We start from the raw sequence: 23792 nt of genomic DNA on the forward strand, positions 1-23792 counted from the left end.
AGTTCAGCTTTAATAGAATCTGAAACATCTCAAAGTCAGTGCAACCCACAGCAAAATCCAGAAGTTTTGTAAAAACCACCTGCACACATGAGAGAAAATGAAGTGCTTGGCTTTAGGCAGCAGTGCTGGAGACCATGTGCAGATTCCTGAACGGTCAGTGCACCTCGGGAGTTTCACTGCAGGTTTTTCAGCCTCTAAAGCTCTGTGTGTGTTTAAGGCCCTGCAGCTACAGAGAGCAAACCTGAGAGTGCCACCTGTACACTCAGTGTTGGACAGCCTAGTGCAGCACTGCTGCCTCCTGGAACAGTGCCTCAGGAACAAGCTGTTACCCCAGGATCCAGGGAATTTCCCTTTCACCAAACAGCTGCAAGGAGGGAAACCACGTACAATTTCTCAAGTGACTAGAAACTTCGGTTCATTAAAGCCCAGCGCAAGCTGGATCTAAGTTAATGATCATTAATTGTTCCTAATGTGACAGCTAGTCTTGTGCAGCAACCGAAGGATTAAAGTGGAACTTTGTAGTATTTTAAACAAGTTCGCATATTCTCTACACAAATTTGGCAAATTCACGTCACAGCCTTGGATCTCATTCTTGCGATTCCTGCTAAACATCTCCAGCTCCTCTGTGGGAAGCCCAGAGAAGCCCCTGGGCAGGCAGGAGTGCCAGGGCCCGGGCACAGCCCCCAGTGCCCACCAGGGCTGGGCACCTCCGGCATGGCCAGGTGGACTTCTTGAACCAAATCTGCTTTGACACATGCTCCCAAAAGAGCTCGAGGCCAGAGAGCAGCTGAGTATGGAAAAACTGATTGCATCAGAAACACTGCAGCCAAAAGGAAATCAAACCATGACTTCAAAGCCAATCAAAAACCAAAACAACCCCCCCAAAAGCAAGCGTTTATACGTGTGTAGATGTAATAAATATCGCAAAGCACATTTGTCTTTTCCCCCAAGTCAATAAGTATAAAGAAATAACCAATGCACCAAAACATCAGCTTCCTGCAATGAAAACGTTGGAGTCAACAAAATACCTGCAAGCCAACTGAAGGGAAAGCTTTTGCATTGTCACCCAATCACAAGTTGCTTCCAGTTCTATGCAGCCAAATCAAACCCTCTTCAAATTCACAAGTTTGACCTAAATAAGCACCACAGCATGAAAAGCTTCTTTAGGATGTCAAGAGACTTTGTTTAAAATGTAAAATAAAATGTGAGATAAAAGGTTTCCATTGGTCAAGTTTGAAAAATTGCCTTCCTTTATCCAACCACAGCCTGTCCCTTTGAGCCAACCAAGACCACACCTTTAGGTTTGTCCTTAATGAACACAGCCCGGCTGAGTTGCAAAATCTGACAGGAACAGATGGCTGTGAGATGCATTCTGAGGGTTGGGCAAAGGGAAACAACATTACAAAGGAGAAGGGATACCAAGGAACAATTAGGGTGGGCTGAGGAACTTATTAATGCGCAGCCATCCTCCTCTCTCTTCAGGAATCTCACTGTCCTCTCCAGTTCCGTGTTGTTCAGGAGTCCTGTAGTTACTGTCTTCTGTCTTCTGTCTCTGATCTGGAAAATGCCATCACAACATCCTCAGCACCTGCAACAACAATGGATACAGGAAAGCTGTGCCATAATGACCTCCTTTACAGAGCAGTGGAGAGATGCAGTACCCAAAGTGTCATTCTACACATCCACACAACCAACAGGAAAGCAAATGACAAAGCAGGGATGCCAAAACCACCACCACTGCCTGTCCCAGCCAAGAAACTGTTCAGCTCCACAGAATCCTCTTCCAGGGCTTTGCAAAGATCAAATTCAACTCAGATGGAGCATCAGCATGTAAAATTCCTCCAGGCTTTTACCTGAAGCATACCAAGAAGCAAATCTCAGTTCTGCGCCCCAAGTAACTTCTGCCTATACACCTGCACGCAGGGTAAAAGAAGAAAATAAAAATGCCTCGTCTGTTCTCATGATACAAATTCCATTTCTCAGTTATCTAATCTGCTCCTCAGTTGCAATATAGCAGGAAAAGTGGTCAAAAATGGTTGTAAATTCCCCTTGCTAATGTCCTTAAAAGCTAAATCAATGCTCATGAAATGCAACTGCACTTATTTTTATACACTTCACCATTTATTTGTTAAATGTACTCAAAGGAGGAAATATTAAGGGCCAAGCAGTAGTAGTTTGTTTTTCATATGTAAGGCCCTTATCTTATATAAAACTACATCAAAAACTGCTCTGATGCACCCTCTTGCCAGCGCTCAGAAGCCCTGCAGTCATCTCCCCTTTCATCTCCTGCACAAACTGTTTCTTCCTTGATCAAAACATAAATCATATATAGCACCAGGATCCAGCTTGGAATTAACAAGCTGCCTTGTTGATTTTGAAACACACAAGAACTCCCAGCCCCTAAAGAAAAACAAGGATTTCACTGCGAGGATTGTGACAAAGCCTTTGGTTTTGGGGAGAAGCCCAGGCTGCAGCACCAAGGGGGCCAGGGCAGCTCCAGCAGCATCTCGGGCACTGAGGGCTCCTCGCATCCCTTCAAGGTGCAGGAGCAGCTGGAGGAGCCTGGGAATGCAGAATCAGAGTCACCAGCACAGGGATGAGCTGCATCCCTCAACAGATGCTCATTGTTTTCCTGGGGCCTCTCTTTCCAGTGTCTAGAGGGGAACAAAATTCTTACAAGTTTCCCTGCACCCCCAGACAGGAAAGGAGGCTGCTCAGATAACCCCACAGCTCTGCTCCTGCCTGCTCCGAGCTCCCAACCTCTCTGAGGCCACTCAGGGCACGGGGCCGTGTCTGGAGGTGTCCACCAGCAGGAGAACCTGGCTGACATTTGTCCAGAAAAAGGCCGCGCACATTTCTCAGCGTAAAAGTGCATTTTGTTCCAGCCCTGTCCTACAAGCCAAACTATCCAGAGCTAAAGGAAGCCAAGCTAACGAGGCTGCTCATGGAGCAATTCTCCAGTGCCTGTGCTCGTGAACAGACACAAACACTGCCAGAATGAATGCCAGAGAACAAGCTGGGCCCTCTCTGTGCTCAAGGGAAAGCAGGGACTCAAGTCCCAGGGAACAGAGCTGCTCCTGCAGGCCCACTTGGCTCCCACAACGGATGTTTTCCTACTAATCAAGTAAAGTAATGTAAAAAGCAGAGCACAGGTTATAGAGTTAAGCTGCACATGGCCAAGAGCCTGTGCCTGAGACAATGGGATGGTGAAGCACATCTGCTTTGAACACATCCTTCCCTGAGCTCTGCACTTCCAGCAATTAATGTACAGAACAATGAGAAAGGCACACTTTTACCTGACCTGCATCTATACATACAGCTGCCCTCTCCTCAGCTGTCCCTTTTCTGGGCACACATTTCTACCCTGAAACAGAGACTCAAAACATCCCCAGTGAAACATTCCCCATCTTTTATGAGCAAAGCATTCACTGCCACAAACCTTTAGACATTCAGATACTTCTCTCACTGCTTCTGCCTTACACTCTCTCACCTTCATTCTTCCTAGAAATTAACAATAATTAACAGGCGGGCTTATTCTATCTTAGGATAGTGACACTCATACCCCACTAACTTCCAAAAAAATCCCGCTGAGGTTATGTTCCAATTGCAGTTGCCTGAATTGCTGAATTTAGAGTTCTTTTACACCAGTTGTTGTTCAGTCTTAGCAAGCCAAGATGAGCTGAAGGTGAAATGACTTTCCTGCGGGGCAGGGCAGGCTGCAGACGTGCCCTGAGCTCAGTGTCCCCAGCGGCTCCCCAGCTCACCTCCATGGCAGAAAGCTTCCCCAGGGGGCTGATGCCAGAGCTGCCAGGGCCTGGGTACAGGGACACGAAGCCAGCAGGGCTCAGGCTGGATTAAAACCACACCACCCTAACACAAGAGAAGATGCTGCCACCTCTAACAGCTGCTGCTTCCAAGTGCTCTTTGAATGATAAATAGACGTGTACACCTGATTTGCCTGTAGTCACCTGCAGAATTAATTAAACCCCAAAAGCATTTAGAGATCAGAAGGTTTAGCCTGTTGGGAATTTCTAAAGGCTGCCAAATTAAAAAAAAGAATTCTTCACACGAGATCTTTGCATACATTTCTCCAACCACCTTCCAGCAACAATCTTCTAAACATTAACTCTTCCCTGAAATTCCCAGTACTAGCACCCTAGTCTGGCATTCTAAAAACACACCACGCACTGCTGAGAGTAGCAGCATATTGAAACAAGCCTTGTGTTCAACAAAATAAAACTGCATCTCCATCAGCACGTGCCAAGTGATGAGCACGGTGCCCTGGAAGCCCAGCAGCAGCCTGGGCTGGTCCTGGTGCCCCACTAGGCAGAGAGAACGTCTCACCCAGCCTGGCACGTGTTTGCATCTCAGCCTCGCCCTCCCCATGGGAGCAGCTTCCTCCAGGAGCCAGCACCACACTCCTGTTGCTATAGGAACAGCAGAGCTGCAAGCACCAAGGTCTCAGCACAATTCCCATCTCGTGCTTCCTCCCTGCACTGCTTCCATTTCCAGAGCTGCCAGAGCAGCACCTGCAGCGAGCCCAGAGCCAGCCCAGCCTCTGGAAACGCCAGGAGCTAGGGAACAGGGAATATGGGGCTTATGCAGGAGATGCTTCTGTGCACACAACTTCGTGAGAGGCATTGTGCCTGTACTCAAAAACATGTGAGAAAGCCTGAATTTCATCAAGCATGAGCTGTGTTAGCTCTTGCTGCAGTGCAGGCGAGACCAACGTGTGGCCATCCCAAAGCAGCTCAGGATTACAGCCCCTCCCCAGCACACACACTGGCTGAACTGAGGTGCCTTGGGGCTCCTCAGTTATTCTTGGAGCCATAAAAATAAACAACACACACTCCACAGATGTCAGCTAAAGAGCTCCCGGAGTAAAGAAAAACACCGTGGACTTTGCACTTTCACACAGGTGTTAACAGTGACTGAAAAATAAAATGGTTATAAAAAATGTCAGCATGACATTAATATTAGACTCAGTTATCACATCTCCTCTTCCAATAAAAATAAGCTTAAACTGAAGGGAAGTCTTAGCCTTCAGGCTTGATTAAAAATTACAGAGATCTTCTAAGACGCTTCTTGATCCAAATTAACTGCCATTGTTGAAGCCTTAGACAACAAAACAGAGTCTCATGGAGGAACTTTAAATATCAGAGGTATTGGTATTAACAGTGGCTCATGGAGGGTTTGTGGCACAAGCCTGAATTCAGCAGGGACAGTAAAAAACTCCTTCCTTCAGAGCACTGTCACATCCTGAGCCAATGCACACAGAGGCTGCAGTGACTCCCTGTGGTCAAACAAAGGGGCTCGCACAGGAGCCAGAGACCCCGGCCCAGAAACCAGAGACCCCGGCCCAGAAACCAGAGACCCCGGCCCAGAAACCACAGCAGGGTTAGGGATGAGCTCAGCAGCCCTGCCCAGGTAACTGCTGTGGGGCCGCCAGCCTCAGACTTGGATCATGGACACACAAAAAAGAAATACATAAAAAATGCTATAGAGACTGTAATGACCTACATAATTCTACACCACTCACCCTCTACACTGCTGTCAAGAAAGCCCCAACAAACCAAAACAACCTTCCTGGAACTGGAGCCAGACTGCAGCACTTTAAGGGACACAAAGAACCCTGCAGGTCCCTAACAAAGTTCTCAGAGCGCTCAGGACAACAACATCATTCTGTTTGTTGGAACAAAATGGGGCTGTGAGGTTAGCTTTGTGTCTTTTGTGCTTGCTGGAGGAAAATGGCTCCAGAGATACATCAGGGACAAACCAGGCTGAGAGCAATCCGTCCTAGTGTGGAACAAAAGACTGTGAAATGCACTGAAGTGCTGCCTTGGTGTAAGTTACTCCCTAAATAACACCTCTTTTTGTTGTTCTGTAAGGCAAACTGCATAAAGAAAAAAAAAATTCTCCATAGGAGATTCAATGGAAACAGGAAACTAGAGAAAAAAATTCCTTTAAGCAATCTTGAAGCAACGGAAGAGTGAGCATGTGGACTGCAGGGGTTCCCAGCACAAGGCAATGCCATCTAGTGGAGATGGGATCTCCCTTAGGGCACCCGCGCCGAGGTATTCCCAACTCCCAGCAATTTCACACCCAGCCCTTCCTGGCCCACCCACCCCAGGACACAGCAGAGGGTGCGGGCAGCAGCAAGCAAGGAGCATTAGCATTACTGACTGTTAGAAAGCTGGAGAGATTTCTAAGAAAGTCAAAGTCCTGAGCAATAAATTATAGTTGCTTCTGTCTGTAGCGCACGCTACAGCTTCAGCACCACTGCAGGAAGTATCTGTGTCCCCTGGCTGGACTTCTGATTTTATCACCTTTTCTTTGCCAAAATGCAGGTAATTCAGCACAGATTTCACTGTGCAAAATGTATCTTTCAAGGAGAATGCTGAAAAATGCCAACTGCAACTAAGTCTCTTAAATGAATGTGTCCACCTCAGTTTTTGACAAAAAACAGGAAAATTCTCACTTTAGACTGGCAGAAAAGTTGTGTATTTTGGCTCAGAATTCTTCAAGTATATCCACCTCCATCAGCCCCCAGCTATGCAAGGAATGAGCACAGCAGCAAGTTTGTGCAGGTTGTGTTTGTAATGGATTTCTAGATGTCTCAGATCTATACCAAATTTCTGCTCAGTTCTTTCTGGCATGAGTCTTGCAATGTTCCTTCAGTACCAAACTGCACTTTATGAACATGATCTGGCACCAGGGCTGTGCAGGGGAGGGAGGGGAATCCAGCGAGGAACAGTCAGGTTCAGAAGAGATTGGTGGACTCAGAGCAGCTCCACACAATTGTCTACCAAGACTCCTGCAAGGAATGAACAGAGCTGGCAGATCCCGGAGTGCGGGATGGCTTTCAGCAGGTGGCACACTGCGCCACAGGAGGCTAAAGGTGGGGAAGCACATCCAGGGCACGGGGGGCACACAGGGGGGCACAGGGGACACAGGGGCAATCACCCTGGTCGATGGAGCGCTGGGGCAGCTAGCTCAGCTGGCCGCTGGAGGGGTACAGAGGGGCACACAGAGGGCACACAACACTCACCCTGATGGAGTGCTGGGGCAGCTGGCTCAGCTGGCCGCTGGAGGGGTACAGAGGGCATACAGGGGGGCACACAGAGGGCACACAACACTCACCCTGATGGAGTGCTGGGGCAGCTGGCTCAGCTGGCCGCTGGAGGGGTACAGAGGGCACACAGGGGGGCACACAACACTCACCCTGGTCGATGGAGTGCTGGGGCAGCTGGCTCAGCTGGCTGTTCACCACCCCCGCGTACGTGCGCAGGAACTCCTCCTCACTGGCCGTCAGCTGTGGGCACAGAGGGGACGCCTCAGCACTCAGCAAAGCAGAACCAAGGACTGGCACCACAGCAGCCTCTCTCTGCTCCCCACCACCTGCACCACCCCTGTTTGTGCAGCTCGACCAGCAAGGACACGGCAGCCAAAGGGGACATCGCGAACCCGTGGGCGGGTCCAGCGTCACCTTCAAACGGCCGCTTCACTTGGCTCTTTTTCCAATAATGAAAAACTTGAAATCCTTTATCTACATATAGTAGTTCCAGGCAGCACAAGCCTCATAATATTTAAACAAAAATCAATTGTGTTTAACTGAGAATGGTTAAATCCAGAATGGCTAATTCAATATTAAAACCAGACCATCACCTGCCCATCTCAACAAGCGCTACCGCAGTTAGTCCAAAGTTGCCTGAAAACCCACAAAAGATGGGCTACGAAGTGCATCTTACGTTTGATCCCATCTTCCGGAGCATGAGCAGCACTCTCACTTTCTGCTGAATGTACATCTCCTCCGGACTCTTTCCGGGGACGCCCTCTCGGTTCATTCCCCTCCTGCCAGCTCCTGGATTTCCTGTAGATAGAAAATCAGGAAAAGACAAACTAGAAGGAAAAGTTTCATTTCCAAAATAACCTGTTTTTTCATCAGTGGGCAGATCAGTGAATATCCTCGGAGAGTAAGGAATCACAGCCTTGCCCAGAGAAACCCTGAAAAATGTGAGCAGCTAGACTGGGCCTTACAAATGCAACTGAAACACTCTCAGAGGCTCATGTTCACATCCCCACAGCTCATTAGCTGTGGTTACATTACTGCATGAGTAGAAAAGGAATTCTAAGAACTAGATGAAAGAATCACCCTGACAGAAGAGTCCGTGGTTTGGGGTTGTTTCCATAAATAAGCACAGGCAGAATGAAAACAGGATGCAGAAGGCACAGCCATCAAGCCTGCAATGGCTAAACAAAAGCTGTGTGAAATCTAAACTCCTAAGCCTTTCTCCTCTTTTTCTTTCTTCCTTTATATATCATATAAAAAGGCCATTGCGTTACTGTAAAAGTTATTAAAATTTATGAAATGGTTTTGGAGAGAAAGCAGAGCTAAGAGGAGCAAGGAAAGAGTATCATTTAAAAGCTGAGCTTTTGTGTCTTATTTTATTAAAAATAATTATGTTATGGAATAAACAGACTGTGCTACCCAAATTCTATAGCACAAAGCGTGATTATACGCTATTATATGAGTATCTGGTAATTATTTAAGTTCCACGACAGGGTGTTTACCGCAACAACATAAAACCATTCTCTTCAGCTGCTCCTAAAAACCATCTTGAACCATGTTTATTAAGTCAACAATAGTGAAAACCTTAACCTGAAATGTAAATAATAATAGTGCTTCAAATAACAGACTATTCCAGCAGTGCCACAAACCGACGCAACCCCTCACCAGTGCTGAGGGGCAGAAACGTAACCCCTGACTGCCCCTGAAGGGACCCCACAAGAAAGATGGGAGAGACTGTTTGCAGGAGCCTGCAGTGACAGCACAAGGGGAACGGCTTCACACTTATGCAGAGCGGGTTTAGATTGGATATTGGGAAGAAATTCCTCCTGGGGAGGCCCTGGCACAGGGTGCCCAGAGCAGCTGTGGCTGCCCCTGGATCCCAGATCCCTGGCAGTGCCCTAGGCCAGGTTGGACACTGGGGCTGGAGCAGCCAGGGACAGTGGGAGGTGTCCCTGCCGTGGCAGGGGTGGCACTGGTGACCGTGGCAGGGGTGGCACTGGAGGGGCTCTGAGGTCCTTCCCACCCAAACCATTCCACGCTCCCAGGAGTGGATGGAGGTGTGACCCAGACACTCCTGCACCACACACACCTCAGAGAAGGGGCTCCAAAACAGGTCTTCAATCACTTTTCACTCCCAGAACTGGGTCTGGTCCTACACCAACCTATAAATGTGATTTCCTGAACCTCAGTAATGAAGGGAACACACTACACAAGGCTTGCATAGGGAAGGCTGTATCCAGCAGGTTCAAGCACAGTTTTCCCAGTAATGCAGTCATTACCAACCTCTCTTCTCATTTCATTTTCATTATTACTTTTAAGGGAAAGTAATCTGGGTGTGGAAACCATTTAAAATTACACATAGGCCCTCCTGAGTGAGTCAGAAGTAATGCAAACTTCAGCAGCAGCTGCTGGGACAGGCTTTGCCACCCACATTACTGAGCATGGAGATAACAGCAGTAAAAAGTGAGAAAGAGCCATCACCAGTCCTCCTTGAACATGTTTCAGTCGGAAGATCTGCAAGAAGCTGATTTGCTGTAGATGGTTCTGCCTGGAAACCTGCAGCCTGTCCATGTGCAAGGTGATGATTGTTGGGGTTTTTATACAACCAGCAAAATGCTCTCTGAAGGGGGAATGAAACAATCCCATAATTTTGTGTAGTGTCAACTCAAGTAAGTAAATTGGATTATGCTACTAGGTGTATACTCCACAGTGCAATTTACTGAGTGCTAACAAGTGATGCCAACAGTAAGGCAATGAACAAAATAAGGTCGTGAGCAAGGGACATAAAGGTATACACATCCAGAGACTGATGGAACAATAAACATTGATCAACATACAACATACCCAGTCAGTCTGAAAGATTGGGACCGGTTCTTAATATTATAAATACTTCTCAAAATAGAAAACATATTGTACTTGAAAAGGGAAGCTGCTGTACTAGTAACCAATCAACTTAGAAAAGAAAAATCACTACAGCAAAAGCTGAAACGTAGTAAGACATCTATTGTTTAAAAATGAAACAGAAGGGATGGGATATCAACAGGTGGCACCAACCACAAGTACCAAGGAAATGCCACGGCTGCCCCCATGCCAATGAGGAAGACCCCACTTCAGCATTCCTCAGCACATCAGCTATTTCAAGATCTGGTTTGGATTCTGTTCATTGTTTTCCACCATAACTGTCTTCCAGTTGTTTATTAATTTTCAAACTTCAAAAAGGAGTGATGGGATTTCCCATCTAAACCTGGTTCTTCTAAAGTAACCTCCAGCCAAGATGGGTTTGTCATGAAGCCACCAATTTAACAGGAAGGATAAAAATCCTAAAGCTTGCCCATTCAGTGAATGCTTCATACAATTAGTAAGCAGCATGGGGGAAAAAAGCACTCAATATGGCTCCAAAAATATGTTCAGAGAGGTAAAGTTAAGCTTTCAACAGCGCTTAGCTCTCCCTACACCACACAATTCCCCTGCCACCACAGCTCCTCCTACTCGATGGCATCCAAGTGGAGAGACAAAGCTCTTAAAACAGCACTGAGACCCCAGCATGAGAAATGCGAAGATATCTCTGTTTTCTTGTTACATAAAGCTTTAGAAGACAGTTTAGGATGACAACATCACCCAGCATATGCTACATGAGAAAATTTCCAAACTCACATACAAAGCTGCTCCATGCCCAGAAGACAGCACGATCCACATTTGCAAATGAAGGACTGAAAAATCTTATCAAAGTACTTACCAACTTTGTTGTCTCCAGAAAGCTACATTGATATGCTACACATTATGAAATGCTCCCTAAGCAGCATTTCCCTGACCCCACAAATCCTTCTGGCACATGGACAAGTGGTCACTGCCCCATGCCCAGCCAACAGCACACCAGGCTGCAGTGCCAACGTACCTGCTTCTAGAAACCACAGCAGATCAGATAATCCACGTGTTCAGTCCTGAGCAGTGACTGGAGCTGCAAAAAATGTCTGAGGGAACTGCCCTGTGAAAACAAATGAGCAGAGAATTACAGAACACACTCAGCTGAAGCCCAGAAAGATCCTTAACACACCTTCACTCCCAGTCTGCTTTAGAACACCGTCTAGGTGAATTCATAAAACTGCACGCTTGTCTGGAGCTGTTAAACACGAGAACCTTTTTATGTTTAAAGTTTTTTAAAATCAAGCTGTTCTTCAGCTGCGAGGTTTCCACCCTGACCATGCCAATGACATTCCCAATCACTTGAGAATGAATTGCATTCAAGCTTGGCATTCTTTAGAAGCTTTCAGCATAAAACCCAACTGATACATCCTTGCCTCGGCAAAGCAGCAATGGGATCTCAGCTGAATTTCTGGATGGCTGGCACTGCAGGAAGAGAGGCCAAAGGCTGCTGAAGCCATAGAGAATGCACTGTTCTATCAGATCTGGAACTGGTCTCTCCAGGTGAGGGTGAGGCAGATGTGCAGAGCCAACAGGAAAGCCTGGGCTTCCTGTGCTTACCTCTGGCAGCTAAAGGTGCATCCACTCCTCAGTGCCAGTTTTCCCTTCCCTTCTCACAAAGCTGCAGTGTTACTCAGAAATGATTGCATTCTTCACTAAACTGTGTTAAAAGGCTAAAAGCTTCAAGCTTGTCCTGCTGCATCCAACACGCTGCAAATGGACATAATTGGGTCACCTAATTAATTCTCACTTGTTTGCCAGGCACAGGCAATGAAATTTAGTTCTCATTTACTTTTAAGATGATTCACATCACAGAATAATAAACAACAAAGATCTACATATTACAGCCAACACTGCCAGCCCAGCTTTGCCAAAGCAACAAATCCGAGTTTGAAAACACTCCCTGCCTTTCCCCAGCAGCACAGGAGGTCAGCCAGAACAGACGGGAAAGCTGTCCTGCAGGCCAGCACTGCCCTGGGTGAGGAGCCCAGGAATTCCTTCAGCTCGGCAAGGCCCAACATGTGGACTGGGCAGAGCCAGGAACGCCTGACATCCCCACCTGTCTCCTCCCAAGCCTCTCCTAGGCTGGGGAAAGGCTCTGCAAGGCTGGCCCTTGGCAAACCAAGCACCTTCCACTGAGGACTGAGGCTGCAGGGCCTGGCAAGGCAGGGAGGCAGAGACCAGAGGAAACCAGACATGGGTTTGGAATGAGAAGGTGTAGGTATTCTACACCTAAAACACCTGGGCTACTTTACAAGGATATCACCCACGAAATGTCATAGCTAAGTACTTCCCATTTCCTCACCTCTCCTCATCGTTACTTGTTCTGGAAAGTCTCTAATGGAAATAAAATCTATCTCTTCCCCAAAATGAATTAAAAGACCACAGTGTGGTCTCTTCAATTACTGGCCGCAGACACAACAGTACATAATGAAAAAATACTGTAACTGCAGCTAGCCTTCCCTTTTATTCTTTTTTGTTAACTAGGTTTAAAAAACATCAGCTACTGGGATTTCACTTCAAAAAAATGTAGACAGGAGAAATCCGTACTCAATCTCAGTTTAACTTGTCTGTTTTACCAACAGATGGAAACAGCTCCTCAGGAAACTCAGGCCTCAGCAAAAGGCTCAAGCAAGAACTGTTTTGACTGAACGCCTTCAGAAGAAGATTCCAACACACAGCAACTGAAATTTACAGATTTGTAACTTTATCTCCTTCACTCCACCTACACTGGTATGAATTCAAAACCTGGAAGGAACTTCCTTGCTGGACAATGCCACAGATCAGTTCATAATTAAGAACTCCAAATTCTCCTGACTCCCCTCCTGTCATCTTTTTAAATAAATAAAAATTTCACATCTCAACAGGAAAAAAAAAAGACACACTAAAAAGAAAAATGCATTTTTATAAATTTTGCATAATGGAAGTTACTTAAACACCTCATTCGGTTTTAAAGCCCTGCTTATTTAATGCAATGAGAAAGCAACATGAGCTTTTGTTCCTTCAAATTTCATATTCCCCCCAACACTGTAGTCCTCCATAATGCTGAAATTCCTAACCACCATATTTTACTGGTATGGGAAAACACAAAGCGCAACTGAGGAATCTGCACAGTCTAAATTAAGGGGGAAGAAAATAAAAAGGCAGTAAGCTGTTGGAAAATGTAGTACTTTACATATTCGGTCTTAATAATTTAGGGTACTTAGAGCAGCCATTTGGCAAGTTCTTTAAAACCTGTCACAGCTGACTACCTCTTTAATATCTTGCAGCATTTCCAGTTACAGCCAAAAGAAACCCAACAGGAGTTAGTTCAGCCACAATGTTGTTTTTTTTTTCTTTTTGTCGAATCTGACTGGTTCTGTTCAAGGCAGTTAAAACCCTCAATTAATGGGATAGGATTATAAAGCTCAGATATGGAGTTATGGTGAATAAACCTGAGCACTGCAGGTTCCCTTTGCTCTACACAAGCGCAGTTCAGAGCAGCAGGAAGGGTCCCTTTGACTCTCTGATATCATTATCCAAGGTTAAGCCATTCCCCTCCACAGTTCCACCACGGAGCACTTCAGTGCTTCAACGTGGTCATACTGGGAAGCTTGGAAGTGCAAGGGGATGCTGCCCCTAATTTAAGCTTTGTTAATTTTCAAATGACATTTTTCAGAGAACAGTTAGAGCCCGAAAAACCTTCCAAGCTGGAGCCTGAAACCTGAAGTCAGGAACCAGAGTCTGCAAAAACCCTGCTACAAATTTTCCTCTAATTCATTCTGACTCATGACCTTCAGTCACAGGCAGCTGGAGACTGGATTAATTCCCTTCTCCAGAGGGATACAATGATGAATTCATAACAGCTACCTATTTATAGGTGAACAGTAAGAACTGAAATATTTAATACAGAGGGTTTTTGTCTTAATTTCTTTGTTCAGTGCTACCATTTAGCTGACTTCATAATCTGAACCCCAGTGTCAGATTTAGGTCAATTTACTGCTGGAACTCCCGTGGTAGGTTCACATCTCTTAAATGCTAGATTTAAATTTTTAACGAAACACCACAGTCCTCCTTCTCAAAGGAAGCCAGGAAACAGCCCCACACACTGCCATTTATTCATGAAACATTTATGAACACAAGCAGGGGGTTTTCTCCCCAGTGCTGGATCACCTTTCAGAGCTTCAAAACGGATTTCAAAAGCAGCAATGAAGTTCATTCCATAGAGCTTCCCAATATACCAAAACAGTTCTCACATCAATGCTCAAGCTGACTTAAAAAATAAATTTAAAAACTCCTACTATCATAATCACCACTGTCATGAAATTAAAGTTTGCCTCCTGACCTTCAGGCACACACAAACCAGATGATTTCCTCCCCCTTCTCTCAAGGAGAAGACACCTCTCTCATCTCATACAGTTAAAAGAGGCAGCAGAGGTTTTAGGTAGTTCACGCCAGTCAACTTGAAACCTCTGAAATTAAATGTAGTAACAGCAACAAAACCTGAAAAAAAGCCTTTCATTTCACAAAGGTATTCACACTTCAAAGATGAATGTGTCAAAAATTCTTTAAAAAGTGACAACACTTTATAAACAGCAGTTTATAAACAAATTACATCCCAGTCCAAGAGACAATTCCAGCAGAATGTTCCAGTACTTTACTCGCGATGGTCACCAACAGCTGGATGGACAGTGCTGCTCTCCTAGTCAGGGGCATCTTTCACAGAGGCCCAGGCACCTCTTCTCGCTATTTAAAACAAAGCTACAAATCTTCTAGGCAGGAAATTAGGCACTAATGACAGATAGCCAAGGATTTAACTACCAAGTATCCCACTGAAGAATTACTGCCGTAAAAAGTGTTCAGCATCCATCGTTAAAATAGAATAGTACAGCAAAGCTTTGTATGGATCTATCTGTAAATATCTTATTTCAGAAACAGAAAATGAAGTTTCCAGCGCACAGACCTAAACTTGAGATACCTTTTCTTGTTTCTGAGAAATTAGCTCTATTCTCATAGTTTAATATTAACTTGGAACATAAACTAGTGAAAAAATGGAGCACTGATAATAGGTAAATATTATCAACTCCTTACAGGAATCAACAAATGCTTTTCAGTGTATCCATTTTATATGGTTGGCACGCCATGCATTGTACAAATCCGTACCCATGGAACTCCTGTAAGCTGTGCCACTTTTTGACTATTAACTATTGACACCAATGACAGTCCCCAGGTCTGTTCTGTGGTCAGAACCTCAGCCAAGGCCAATTCCCAAGCATGCACAAGGAATATTGGGACCATTAATTGTGGTCACACCAATCAGCTTTGTGACCAAAGCCACGTTCTCAAAGCAGCTCTGCACAAACACCGGACTCGGGATCCCCTGAGCACTTACAGATCTTTGGCAGTAAATCTGGGGTTTGCTGAAGAGGGACTTTTACAATTGAGAAGCCAAAGTCAACACGGCAAAAATTAACAATACACAGGACACAAACACCCTGCACTCATGAAATATAACCACTGATAAAGAGTAACGAGACGGTAGAAGCAAGATACTGGTTCACTCGTCATCAGGAACCGGAAGTAAGCCTGCACCACACAGTACAATGCCAAAACTGATGCAGGTATGTGCGTGTGCCCAAAGTGCAGGATGTTTTCCTGCCTCTTCAGCAATTCTCAAGTGACTTCAAATGGCACAGGAAACAGAAACGTGCACGAGGACAGTCGGAATTACCAGCACTACTAATGGTGAAGAACTTCAATATTTGGTATGTTGCCAACCAGTTTCATTAACAGTTTATTCATATTCAGATATTTGATATTAAACTGCATCTAGTGCAAAAATTTGATGTTACAGGCAACTTTAACAAAAAGGCAAGTGACACTATTAACTATTCATAAACGAAAAGAGAACAGTCTAAAATCACAGAATCAAAATGGTTGAGATTGGAGGGACCAAAGTGGCTCATCTGGTCCCGCCTCCCTGCTCCAGCACGGTCATCCTGGAGCACAAACCCTTCATCAGAACAGGCAAAATCCTAACTGACAACAGGAAAAATTCCAGTAAGTGTCTGTAAGCAGTTAAAATAACAATGACATTGAATTTCAATTCACAATCATACAGTAAAAAGCCTCCAAAGACCAGAAGTGCCATTTCTGGAGTTGAGCTCCCTGTGATGGGGTGACCAAGCACACAGTGCTGGGTGCATCTAACCTGAGATGGCGAGAGCACAAGCGGTGGCACAGAAAGGCTTCCTCTCCACTCTGTGTGGATGTATACACATATTTATATATAGATATTTATAGGCATCAACACAGGATCTACAGCTAGCCAGGTATTAGTGAGAGCTCTCTAATTTTTACTGACATCTGAACATACTTACTGTCAGGTCACAAATATTTCACACTGCAAATAAATCTTTTACAGTAGAAATATTAAGGCTGACTAGATTTTTTAGAAGCAATTAAAATGTGAGCTGTTATTACGTTGGTGACTGCTTAGCATTTTAGTATTTTGCAACAGTGTATCAAAGTATATTCCTAGGACCAGAGACTCTCAGATTAATAGTTCTTTACTACCAAAATTGTGTAACCATTGGACAACAACATGAAATAGTGTTCTGGCCTCCCACATCAATAAAATTTGCTGTAAAATATGACAAACACAGCCCTTATGACACCTACTTATCTTGCCTCTTCAGGAAAAAAACCCCAAAATTTCTCTGCTGCTTTCCCCATGGATGCTCTGAATAACAAAAAAAGCAAAGCAGAGGTTTCAGTTCTGAATCAAGGTTTAATTTTCAAAACCATTTAAAGAGATCTGTTATTAATGGCTCTTGCTGTGAGTTGAACTAAGAATGAATGGCTCTTGTCTAATATGGTTACATGCCCCCATCACCTCTTTGGCTCTAACCACAACACAAACTCTGCCCCCTCAGTGATCAGCAGTGTCTCTGGGTAACATGGGCAAGAGACTTTTGCTAAGACCTTCATCAAATAATAACCCATGAGACTTTTCCTGGATAGTGTTCCACAGATTGGTCTCAGTAGAGTATGCCAAGTATGCCAGCCTCTCTCTTCTCTGAAGTAGAAACAAAAAGCACAAGGAAAAGGATTTTTTTGTTCCTTTCTTAGGTCACCAAACAAGACTGTGCTGTGAAGGTATCTGATGGAGAGTGTAGGAAGGAAGGAAAAAAGTCCCTGTTTTAAGAGAGGACTTTTAGCATTCACTACTTTAAACCAAATTCCTAATTACACACCAATTTTACCACGGACATTTCGATTTCCCCATGTTTTGGCCAAGCAGAATTGCAAGGAAGGAAATCTTGCCTTCGAGAGACTTCCTACTTCTCAGGAAAATGGATGCAATTTCCTTCCTGCCTAGCCACAATTCTGAAGTTACCTTAATTACACGAGCCTGTGACCTAAAGCTGCCTGAGGTCAGGGGTCTGACAGCTGCAGTCCCCTCACCCTGAACAGACACACGTAGGCTGCAGGGAAAGAACCCAGGGACTGCAGAGCCTGAAGGGTTCCAGTCCCCATCGGTTCTGGGACTGATTAACTCCTGAGCACAATTGAAGAATCACAGGCAAGACAGAACACACATATGCTAAAGGCAACCATATGTAAAAATATTTATTTAGATTAATCAAACTCCAGTACATAACAATAGTAACAACAGGAGTTAGCCCAGAGACCATTCACAACAATGCTCGAGAGTGGCTGACTCTTACACAAGTTAAAAGCACTGCAAGAACCCAGAGCACTTCGGGACTTCAGTCCTCCCGAGAGCAGGGCTGCACATAGCCACCACCAATTTAAGGCAGACTGGAAATGCAGCCAGATTTCTGCAGCTCCCAAACCACAGGCACAATTAGATACACCTCTAACACGGTTAGCTGCTCAACAAAAGGAAGGAGCTGATAGCAGTTACATCTAAAACAGAGCACGGAAACGAATACATGAAAAACACGGGGCCAAAACTGCAGTGCCTCGTGTGCTATTTCACACGCAGTACGTTAAATAAAGATTAAAACGTATTTTGTAAAAGTTAGTGAACTCAGAACCTTGACAGTGAAACGGTAAGAGAATGGTTGCAGTCTGATGTGAATTGTGAAAGGCTTGTTTTACCAAGTTCACAGTAGCTGCTGACCAAGATTTCAGCAATAACAGTTCTGTTTAGCAAACCGTGATGTTTCTGACCTCTGAAGTTAAGCAAAACCTTTCACGAATTCCACATAAACCGACGAGTATTATTTGGCATCCACAGACATTCCTGAAAAAAGGCAGCTAAGAAGACGTGAATGCTCCTATTTTTCTCAATTTGGCATCAACTCTTAATTATATTATAAGTGTTATTGCTGATTGGTTTTGCATAAACATTCGGTTAACTGTGCTTATCTTGAAGTCTGATATTGCCTCCCCCGACCAACTGAACAAGCTGCCAAGGCACAAAGAAGTTTCCAGTTTTCCACATTAGATCCAACACACTCAGAGTTAGGAAACTCCATTAAAATTACATTAATATGGCAACAGGCACCAGAGATCCCTGCAGCTGCACCATCCCCTCCTCAGTTTTACAAAAACCCCTCCTGCAGTAGTTTACCTTGTTTCAGGATTTATATCCTTCTTTTACAGCAACTCTGCTGCAAAAATTTAGGTCACATTTCCTTTAAGGGTGCACGTCCATGTGTACTTATTTAAAGCTCAAGGAAATTAATTAAAAGCTCCTCACTGACTTCACTGTGCATTGAATCAGGACCTGGATGAGTTCAGAGGCAAAACAATTACACTTTAATTAAACATCTCCACCTTCATGTGAAGTAGTCAGCTAATTTCATGTAAGGATAAACTGACTCAGAAAGTTTCTGAGCTTGGTCATGGTCATAAACAGAGCTGATCACTTAAGCTTGTTTCCAAAATATGTTTCCATATTTTTTAGCTGCCCTTATAACACAGAGAAAATGGACTTGCTGAAAAAATCAAATAAATTCTCAGTCTGTGCATCTGCATGGAATAAAACACAATGTCCTGAGACAACTGGAATGGTTGTACAAATTTACTGACTCCATCTCTGTTCCCTGATCAGTAAAGCATTTAGTCAGTCACAGGAATTCCAATAATGCAAGAAATTGAAATTATTAGGGTTTGTTTTGGAGATTTTTAGGCTGTTTTGTTTGTTTTTAAGTAGCATTAATAATTTTACCTCTATTATTTTTGAAAACAGAAATAGGCCTGGCAGATTTGATACTTGTAAAACCTTGCATGTATTTACTGCAAAGCAAGAAGTACGACTCCACTTTCTGAATTCAGACTGGCATTTAAACCATACAGAAGCTCTATAACATTCTGTCAGATCACCAGCAGTGAGCAGAAACAAGAATGAGCTTTGCCCACTTTTTCGAGCTTGGTTATATATTGCTTGGTTATATAATGCTTCCTCAACACTAAGGCTGAAAATAAATCTGAGAGTCAGGAGAGTGTTCTCCTTATTCTAGTACTAACTGATGGGTTTTGGCAAATTTGCTGATCTTTGATTTCTTCTCACCTCTAGTTTTGCTCACTCTTCTCTACCTGCACTCTCATGCCAAAGGAAGCTCATGGACAGGGCACAGCTCTTCAGAGAAAAAGAATGGTAAGAGTCCTCCATTCTCAGAGATGTAACACTGAACAAAATGGTTTGGGGATTTTTTTCCTAAATGAAGTTAAGTTACTTGGCAAAAAGTTTTTAGTACATTTCAAACCTATTTACAGGTCATTTTCCCCTTCATCTTAGAAGCAAGACCATTAAATTACCAACACTGGATGTGAAATAGGTGACAAGGTTTTCGTTTCAATAATTTGTATCTTTGGTGCACATCACCATCAAAACTGGGACCAGTCACACACTTGCATCATGCGACAGCTTTAGCCCAAAACATGAACTTTTGGCACCTTTGTTGGGACTGCAATTTTCCCCATCACTTCTGCACTACACACCCGATGGTGTGGTGCAGCTGGAACAGCCGCCTCTGTCCTTGTTGCATTTCAGCTGGAAATCCAATCTGATGACAGCTTGCAGTGAAAAGAAATACAGTTTTGCCTGTGTATGTATAGAAGTATTTCTGAAACCAAATAATTCTTTTTGGAAAAAAATTCCCCTGGAAGTTTCTCCCAGCATCTCAAACAGCCTATTGCCTCTCTGTGCACAGCACTTGGGTGGATGTTTGATGCTTCAAACTAGGTCAGATGCTCAGGAGGGTGCTCTGTAGTCAACAACCAACTTAGGAATTGAAATACTTAGTAAAAAACATAAATGTTTGTGTTGGTTACAGATGACAAACATTTTGGAGAGGAAAAACTTATATATAAACACATATAAATAGATCTGTTTCTGACAAGCTGTTTTCCAGGCAAAGCATCAACCTTGAACAGCTTAACCACATCAGGCACATTTAGGTGTTAGCTCTGTTTGCCCATATGCAACTGCAGGATGACTTTTAATTTTTGGCAGCAGACGTGTATGACAATCATCGTTAGTAATTACTAAATCTAAGTTTTCTTTCTGTTCATTTTGGTTTTGTTTAGAAAACAACACAAATTGTTTTGTAAACACCTCTCTCCTCTTGCAAGGCAAGCACTCTCAAATCCTGGATGGAGGAAAGGACGGAAGGGAGCAGAAACTGATAGAGGTCCTGCTTTCCCATAAGACTGGGATTCAGAACGTGCTTTCCCAAACGCTCCAGAGGATGTTCTGTCCAGTGACACCTGCGAGCATCAACTCATTTTGTTAAGACAGGGCCAGAGGCTCCCTGTGAGCCACGGCCCTCCCTGCCCACACAGCTCTTGCCAGGGCAGCCCCAGCTCTGTGCTGGCACAGGGATTTATCACAGTGCCTCCTGCCAGCCCAGGGATGCTTCTCCTGATGAGGATTTCACTGTCTTCCCACCTGGGTGTCAAGAGGAATCCTGAAAGCACTCTTCTGCCCTGTGTAACTTTTCCATAACTTATTGCAAGGCTTACAATGAACAAAAAGAGAAAACTGCTTTAAAGCAGATTTGTGTCCAACCCATTACCAATTAAGTTTTCCAAAATGTCCTTTGCTCCTGCATATGTTCAGTCCTACACAATTCATAGATTTATTATTTCTGTGTACCACATCAACTAAGACAGCATACAAATCCACAACAACTCTAAATTATACTGACGGAGCTGCCAGTTTCTACCAAGATGCCAAAGGTACAATAACTGATGATGCTTTTCCAGCTAAGGGCAAAGTGAAGCAACAGAAGTGTATCTGAAATACACCTGTCACCATTTTCCAGATAAATCTGTTTGTCAAGGTAAAAGTAGCTTTGTAGCTTGGTAAGAAAACCAGCCTGTATTTTTAGAAGTAGTAATACATAGCTTTCTGTATGCTCCCTCACCTTGAATACCTGTACTTCCAAAATAAACCCGCTGAAGTACACGTTTAGCCTCGTTTTTTCACCATTTACATAGACGTTCTCCTTCAGCAGGCTATTTCACACCACACATGAACTACAAAAATAACCAAGGCCAAAAGAAATTGTAAGCTTACAAGTTCAGCAGCCAAAAAAAAAAAAAAAAAAGAGAGAGAGAAAGAGAGTAGGATTTTGCAAACGTATTTAAAAATATGTTCTTAAATACTCTCTAAACATGCCTCTCACCATGCTGGAGCCAGCTTAGACTAGGACTGTGAACTAGCACACCTAACTGGCCTCCAAAGTCTGCTGGAGTTTGGTGTTTTGTTTCTTTTTTTAAATCCTCACATCTGCAGAATGTCTCACGCTCAGCTCACAGAGCATCAAAGCTCATCCTGTTCAACATGCCAAGATGAGGAATAGACAAATAAAAGATGATATACAACAGAGCAAAGTATTCTCTTCTTGAAGAGAAAGCAAACCCGAGTCTGAAAGGCAAATACGCCCTGATGGAGCACATGTGGCTGCTGAGCAGAACCGAGGACCGCGTCTCATCTGTCTCTGGAGCACTAATACATTCTGATCCCGGGGGTGATGCTGTCCCTCTCTCACGCATCTTCCCAACAGGTAAAAAACTAACGTGCGCCAAGAAATACCGTCCGTGTCACCTGAAAGTTACCGAATGCTGCCTCGGAGGCTCTAGAAACACCGTTTTTAGCCAAGGCAGATCACCCCCGAGGGAAGCTCTTTACTAAGCACTGTCCGAGGCGTTTTCCCAGGCGAGGGCCGGGATGCCGACAGCACCGCGGGCACACGGCGCTGCCCCGAGCCGGCCGGGCAGAGCCAGCCTCGGGGATCCGCGGCACCTGCCGTCCCTCCCCCGGCTCCAGCGCGCCCGGGGCAGCTCCACCGGGAACGACTTCACCTGCCACGGCCGCGCAACCGTGCCCGGGGCGCGACACCGCGAAACGGGGCGCCTCCTGACGTGCGGGGCGACGCCAGAAAATTCCGAAGGCGCCTCCCGTACCTGTGGCGGGGGCCGGGGCCTGCCGGGGGCCGGGGAGCGCGGAGCGGGGAGGCCCGGCCGGGGGAGCGCCTTTGTTCGCGGCCGCGCACAAAGGGCACCGCGCTCACCTGCTGCGGGGCCCGCGGCCCCGGCGCTCCGGCGGCGGCGGGGCGCGCTCGGCACGGGCGGGCGACAGCGGCGGAGAGCGGCGGAGCCGAGCGGAGCCTCCTCCTCCTCGGCCGTGACTCACCGCCGCGGCCCGAGGGAGGTGCCTGGGCGGCTCCGGGGGAGGGACCCGCCGCGTCCCGGCGCCCAGGGCAGCGGCGCGCCGCAGGCAGCACCGAGAGACGGCCGGGAGGAAGGGGCGGGGACGCGGGGCAGGGCCGGGGAAGGGGCGGGCAGGGCCGGGGAAGGGGAAGGAAAAGGGGAAGGGGGCAGCGCTGGCCGGGCCCGGCTGTGCCCGGAGCACCCCGCGGGGGCTGTCCGCGGACACAGTCCGGCACGCTCTCACCTGACACACACCCTCCGGAGCGGCCGAGCTGCCCCTCCCGCCGCTGCGCTGCGGCCGCCAGAGCCGGCAGAGATCCATGCCGGCAGGGCGCGGGGCCGCTGCTCCGTAACGCTGCGCTAAGAAAGTTAGAGACACCGCAACATCCGGTACAGCTTAGGCTAATTCAGCCAGTACAGAAAATGCCGGCCTCCGACTAGAATAAATGGTCATTTGGTCATTGAAGCGCTCAAAATTAAAGTAATGCTTCGCTTACATTGACTGAAGAAGCATAAAACCCCAGTGAACGCAGAGAGGAATTAATTAAAACTAAAAACCAAAGAAGGTAGAAGGCACCAAAGGCCCTTCACCCTGCTCCATCACTCATCTGCGTTGTGGTTTCCCACTAGGTTAACAGCAACCCTGCTTCCTTACAGGGTGCACTGGTGAGGCCAGCAAGGTAAGGACAAAATTTCTGGAGATAAAAATCCTTTGTGGACCAAGTGTTATTTAGTAAAATGCATCTGTTTTCTACTCGGTACTTAACTTAATTGCATAAAGATAGTCACAGTAATGAAATAGGTGGCACTTTCTTTAACAGCTTGATACTTAATGACATCAAAGCCCGGTGCCACTGAAATCCAAACCCCACTGCCAGCTAATGAAGGGCTTAACATGAAAGCCTCTGCAAAGAGCAAACCCAAGCCGCTGACAGGAACAGGAATGGTGCAAATGTGCTGGGATCTGAGATCACTGGCACATACCCACAGCACAGCAGGCAGTAATGATTATTAATTATTTAAGAAAAGAACATAAGAGCTCCAGCATAAGCTGAAAAAAATATGCAGAAGCATTGCATTGGGATCCTCCAGTTGGATTACTGTTAATTAGCACAGTACATGAGTCTGAGGG

General features: G+C 45.5%; 2 protein-coding genes across 3 annotated transcripts in view; both read right to left on the reverse strand.

Annotated features, from left to right (window-relative positions):
• On the reverse strand, positions 1-22571 carry CTNNBIP1 (catenin beta interacting protein 1). Of its 2 annotated transcripts, XM_040084351.2 has the most exons (5): positions 22522-22571; positions 10965-11054; positions 7749-7870; positions 7222-7312; positions 1-1588 (listed from the first exon to the last, which is right to left on the reverse strand). In XM_040084351.2, the coding sequence occupies exons 3-5, from the start codon at positions 7842-7844 to the stop codon at positions 1530-1532; spliced, it is 246 nt and encodes an 81-aa protein (XP_039940285.1). In that variant the 5' UTR covers positions 7845-7870; positions 10965-11054; positions 22522-22571; the 3' UTR covers positions 1-1529. The 2 variants fall into 2 exon arrangements, with proteins under 2 accessions (XP_039940285.1, XP_039940288.1); XM_040084354.2 differs by lacking the exon at positions 10965-11054 and having other exon boundaries at positions 22522-22543.
• LZIC (leucine zipper and CTNNBIP1 domain containing) overlaps positions 10964-23792 on the reverse strand; it is a 23046-nt gene continuing 10217 nt past the window's right edge. Inside the window, exon 5 of the mRNA XM_058423295.1 lies at positions 10964-11054. Within this exon, the coding sequence (XP_058279278.1) occupies positions 10971-11054 (84 nt within the window). The 3' untranslated portion in view covers positions 10964-10970. The remainder of the gene's footprint in view (positions 11055-23792) is intronic.

This window comes from Hirundo rustica, chromosome 22 (genome assembly GCF_015227805.2).
Source record: "Hirundo rustica isolate bHirRus1 chromosome 22, bHirRus1.pri.v3, whole genome shotgun sequence".
NCBI lineage: Eukaryota > Metazoa > Chordata > Aves > Passeriformes > Hirundinidae > Hirundo > Hirundo rustica.

Bases quoted from the DNA above. Each gene is read 5' to 3' on its own strand.
- CTNNBIP1 (XM_040084351.2), bottom strand. From the start codon at position 7,844: ATGAACCGAGAGGGCGTCCCCGGAAAGAGTCCGGAGGAGATGTACATT. The intron at 7,313-7,748 runs GTAAGATGCACT...CTGTGCCCACAG, and splicing joins TCCGGAAGATGGGATCAAAC to CTGACGGCCAGTGAGGAGGA. The intron at 1,589-7,221 runs GTGAGTGTTGTG...TTGTTGTTGCAG, and splicing joins CCAGCACTCCATCGACCAGG to GTGCTGAGGATGTTGTGATG.